At 44.5% G+C, this 5,000-nt stretch overlaps 1 protein-coding gene across 1 annotated transcript in view; it reads left to right on the top strand.

The window, feature by feature from the left end:
- The window catches only part of nan (transient receptor potential cation channel subfamily V member nanchung), a 96,959-nt gene that overhangs the window by 74,209 nt on the left and 17,750 nt on the right, over positions 1–5,000 (top strand). The window contains exons 13-16 of the mRNA XM_070090925.1: positions 905–1,147; positions 3,001–3,179; positions 3,546–3,670; positions 4,759–4,913. Coding sequence (XP_069947026.1) covers positions 905–1,147; positions 3,001–3,179; positions 3,546–3,670; positions 4,759–4,913 — 702 coding nt within the window. The remainder of the gene's footprint in view (positions 1–904; positions 1,148–3,000; positions 3,180–3,545; positions 3,671–4,758; positions 4,914–5,000) is intronic.

Genomic DNA, 5,000 nt, shown 5'->3' with positions numbered 1-5,000 from the left:
AATATTTTGATAATAATGTGTTCTGCCTCGTAATCTACAAACCATTACAGTGTTAACATACAGTCATATGCAAATATATGCGATTGCAGAGTTAGCCACACAGAGACCATGTTATGATAACCTTGACGGAGGATCGAGCCATGAGCATTCTTTGAATGACCCACACGAGTTTAGAGTTTAATGAAGTGCCATAGAATGTTAGAAGAGGCAAAATATCAACATTTACAAAAGTACTGATAGAGGCTCGAATCTCCGTCTCTATTCACCTGTATGTGTGTGTGTGTGTGTGTACTCACCTAGTTGAGGTTGCAGGGGTCGAGTCCGAGCTCCTGGCCCCGCCTCTTCACTGATCGCTACTAGGTCACTCTCCCTGAACCGTGAGCTTTATTATACCTCTGCTTAAAGCTTTGTATGGATCCTGCCTCCACTACATCGCTTCCCAAACTATTCCACTTACTGACTACTCTGTGGCTGAAGAAATACTTCCTAACATCCCTGTGATTCATCTGTGTCTTCAGCTTCTAACTGTGTCCCCTTGTTACTATGTCCAATCTCTGGAACATCCTGTCTTGGTCCACCTTGTCAATTCCTCTCAGTATTTTGTATGTCGTTATCATGTCCCCCCTATCTCTCCTGTCCTCCAGTGTCGTCAGGTTGATTTCCCTTAACCTCTCCTCGTAGAACATACCTCTTAGCTCTGGGACTAGTCTTGTTGCAAACCTTTGCACTTTCTCTAGTTTCTTTGCGTGCTTGGCTAGGTGTGGGGTCCAAACTGGTGTGTGTGTGTGTGTGTGTGTGTGTGTGTGTATGTATGTATGTGTGTGTGTGTGTGTGTGTGTTACAGTGGAAGGAGTGGTAGAGGCTCGAACCTCCGTTTGTACTCACCTAGTTCCTGCACCTCCAGATCACCACTGACCCGACATCTCTTACTGACATCCTAACGGCTCCCACTACCAACCTGACACGGGGCCTGGAGCTCATGCTCGACATAGCCACCTCCACCTCCTCCTCCAACGTCACTCTCGAGCCCGAAGATGAGGAGCTGGAGGATGACTTCCTGCCGCTCCTGCTGGGGACGCAGACGGAGGTGGTGACGCAGCTGCCAGCAGACGCTGTAACTGTACAGTACGTCGTTGAAGGTGAACCGGTAAGTCTGTTTGTAATTATTTATTTGTAATTACAGGAGCTGTAAAAATGACTTTATGAATGAGAAAGAAGAGATGGGGAGGAAGGGGAAAGATAAAAGAGAGGAGAGAGAAGACAGGAAATGAAGGAGAGAGAGAATTGTAGATGGAGGAAGAGAAAGAGAGAGAGAGAGAGAGAATTTGAGACATGTGGAGAAAAGAGAAAAGTGATCAGAAGGGGAGATGATGAATATTGCAGCATCATTGATCAGCATCCAGACATTCTTCCTTATGTTGATCTCGTGGTAAAAACGTCCATCAAGCAGACATATCATCCACTAATTCAACGTTTCGCTCACTGAAGGTGAAGCAAAGAATAAAATTCCTCTCACCCACCAGGAGTAAAATGAATTAACTGAACTTTTCACTCAGTAGGAACTCAAGTCATGCGACGTTTCAGTCGCTGGAGGGCGAAATGTTCACCTAATAAGAATTTCTTTGCTAAATGTTTGACTTTACCGCCATCTGTCGGCTCATATCTAAGTTTTTAATATTCCCTTCATCTGTTACATGATACTGTTTGTTATACATTACTGTTCTTTTGCTACACATTACTGTTTATTGCATATTTCTGTTTCTTCGTTATACATTACTGTTTGTTAAATATTACTATTTGGACCTCAGTACACCTGTGTCCGTTTTTCAGTAATAATGAAAATAAAATATTTTCCTACCTTAGCTATTTTTCACAATTGCAGAATAATATAGAGAAATGTCCATTTGTACATTTGTGAAAAGATTATTGAATACCAGGAATGGTGGAGACTCAGTTCTCCATTCGTTAATTGCAGAGCCGTCTCTGACCAGCCAGGCTGTCGGGAAATGCCCTAAAGAGCGGTATGCATGAAGGCACCATTGCTCCCTGCTAGGCTGGTGAGCTCAGGCGTAATGCTCGTCTTGGGAGATGCTGTCATCTTCCTTGAGCATCTCGTTTATACCCGAGAGACGTATAGGATAGAAAAGAGATGCAGTTAGCGTCTTGTGTTGAACTGGTGGTGTCAGCGTAGATGGTATTGCTTGTGGATATATTTGGCGGTAGTTGCTACAGATGGTGGTAGGTTTTACATTGCTGGTAGTAAGTTTGCCGGTGGTAGTTGATGTGTTGAATATGCTGTAATAATTGTTTTTGTTTTGGTGGCCATGGTAGTTATTGTGGTGGTGTGATGGTGGGCAGGTCACTTGTCACTCGCCTTCATTATGCAGGTAATAATCTGTACATTTCCACAGGATGTGATATGTTAGCAAAACATATCTGACAGTCGTGTGACTAGGCTGGAGCCTAACATAATCAGGGTGACCAATGCACAAATGGAAATTATTGTTTGTGTCGTTGTTGCTTGTGTCAGTGTCGTTGGTGTCATTGCGGATACTGGTTAGTGGTATTAGCGTCATTATTTTTTAGTGTTTTTTCTTTGTTATTGTCATCATGACCTTAGCTATTGTTCTCATTATTGTTGCTCTTGTTGTTTTCCATTTGGTCTTGATGGGCCATTTGAAACCTGACGCCATAATGTCGGTACCTTGAGTAACTTTCCCTTATCACACCCATAGGTCATTTACCTTCACATAGAATTCCTCTATTTCCCACACTATTTTATTAGCATAAAGAGGGTCTTACAGAACTGAGTCAAGCACTGTGGTCAGTGTTGTGCACCACCTCCCTCACCTGTCCTCAGACACAACTTTGGAACAGCTGCCCAACCATGGTGGGGGCACCAATGAACAGATCATCTCAAAAACCAGTATCAACGTTTCCTCGAACATATTTTATGTATATGTTTTCACCGCCATTACTACCTCTCCCTCACCCCACCAGGTCTCAGTGACCCTAGGCAGCGAACTGAATGATCTACTGACCGCATCAGTGACTTCTGACCCCTTGGCAGAGGACCCTACCGTCCGCCCACCCCTGCTCTTCACCTGCTACAATAAGACGCATCACCTAAACCTCATGGCCCAGAACCTCACCTTCTTCATCACCAAAATCATCAAGAGGTACACAACGTTACTGATATTGTCGAGAAAGTCTTCTAATTTACCATCCTTGCCTTAAATGCCTAAGAATATATGATAATCATTAACCTACATAGAATTAGATGGTCTCGTTGTGGACTCTAAGTGGTCTCCTAACCTTCCTCTGTGGGATGTCTTGATGGAAACACCTCCTTAGGATGATCTCCATCTCTATTTCACTCTTGCAAATTCTTGACAAAGTATTGACTGCAACATGAAAGGTCTAGAGCTGTCATTCAACTCCTCCACCCTATTATTGTTTAGCATCTATTATAGCTAGTAAGGTATGCAGGCAGCTGTCATTCCTTTGATTAAGATCCCTTCGTTAGTGTCACCGTTTTTTTACAGGGCCAAGTGGACCAAACCACCCCCGGCAATGATCGCTGTAAACCCGTATGAGTTCAACACCACCAAGAACGAGACTGAAGACCCGTGCTACTGTGCACTGTGGAAAAAACCGACTCCCAAAAAAAGTAATCTCTCTCTCTCTCTCTCTCTCTCTCTCTCTCTCTCTCTCTCTCTCTCTCTCTCTCTCTCTCTCTCTCTCTCTCTCTCTCTCTCTCTCTCTCTCTCTCTCTTTCTCTCTCTCCTTATTCTTATATATAGATCATATATTCAGCGTATATGTGCTACATCACTCCATCCGTGGTTCACGTGGGAGATCATTCCATCAGTGGTGTACGTGGGAGATCATTACATCAGTGGTGTACGTGGGAGGTCATTCCATCAGTGGTGTACGTGGGAGATCATTACATCAGTGGTGTACGTGGGAGGTCATTCCATCAGTGGTGTACGTGGGAGATCATTCCATCAGTGGTGTACGTGGGAGATCATTCCATCAGTGGTGTACGTGGGAGATCATTCCATCAGTGGTGTACGTGGGAGATCATTCCATCAGTGGTGTACGTGGGAGATCATTCCATCAGTGGTGTACGTGGGAAATCATTCCATCAGTGATGTACGTGGGAGATCATTCCATCAGTGGTGTACGTGGGAAATCACTCCATCAGTGGTGTACGTGGGAGATCATTCCATCAGTGGTGTACGTGGGAAATCATTCCATCAGTGGTGTACGTGGGAGATTATTACATCAGTGGTGTACCTGGGAGATCATTACATCAGTGGTGTACGTGGGAGATCATTCCATCAGTGATGTACGAGGGAAAACACTCCAGTGGTGTACGTGGGAGATCATTCCATCAGTGGTGTACGTGGGAAATCATTCCATCAGTGGTGTACGTGGGAGATCATTACATCAGTGATGTACTTGGGAGATCATTACATCAGTGATGTACGTGGGAGATCATTACATCAGTGATGTACGTGGGAGATCATTCCCTGTAAGATGTATATCGGAGATTATTCAATGAGTAGTGTATGTGTGTTTTCCTTCTCTCCCATTGTTCGTGTGTGTGTGTGTGTGTGTGTGTGTGTGTGCTTGCGTGTCTGCGCGCATGCGTATACTTCTGATTCACCAGGCCGCTACATAACCCTCCGTTATTATGACACTAATAATAATAATAACAATATTATTAATCCTGACCTCCTTCCCCTCCTTCAGAAGAGATGAGGATCTTCGAGATGTACACTTCAGAGATCTACTACTACGTGAGGATAGTCTGCGAAGGCCTCACCTTCCTCGGTTCTCTCGCCTACCTGGTGGGCGCTGCGAACGAAGCTAGGTTCCAGGGCGCCCAGATGTTCGTCGAGAACCTGGTGAGTAGGAGATAGGAACCTGATCAGACTGGCTACTGGTGCCAGTTTCACCCATGGCTTTTCTGATTCGATGGCTGATTTTATTTT

This window comes from Cherax quadricarinatus, chromosome 33 (assembly GCF_038502225.1).
Source record: "Cherax quadricarinatus isolate ZL_2023a chromosome 33, ASM3850222v1, whole genome shotgun sequence".
NCBI classification, from domain to species: domain Eukaryota; kingdom Metazoa; phylum Arthropoda; class Malacostraca; order Decapoda; family Parastacidae; genus Cherax; species Cherax quadricarinatus.
The sequence above is the reverse complement of the archived record's forward strand: the minus strand, read 5'-3'. Positions and strand labels throughout refer to the sequence as shown.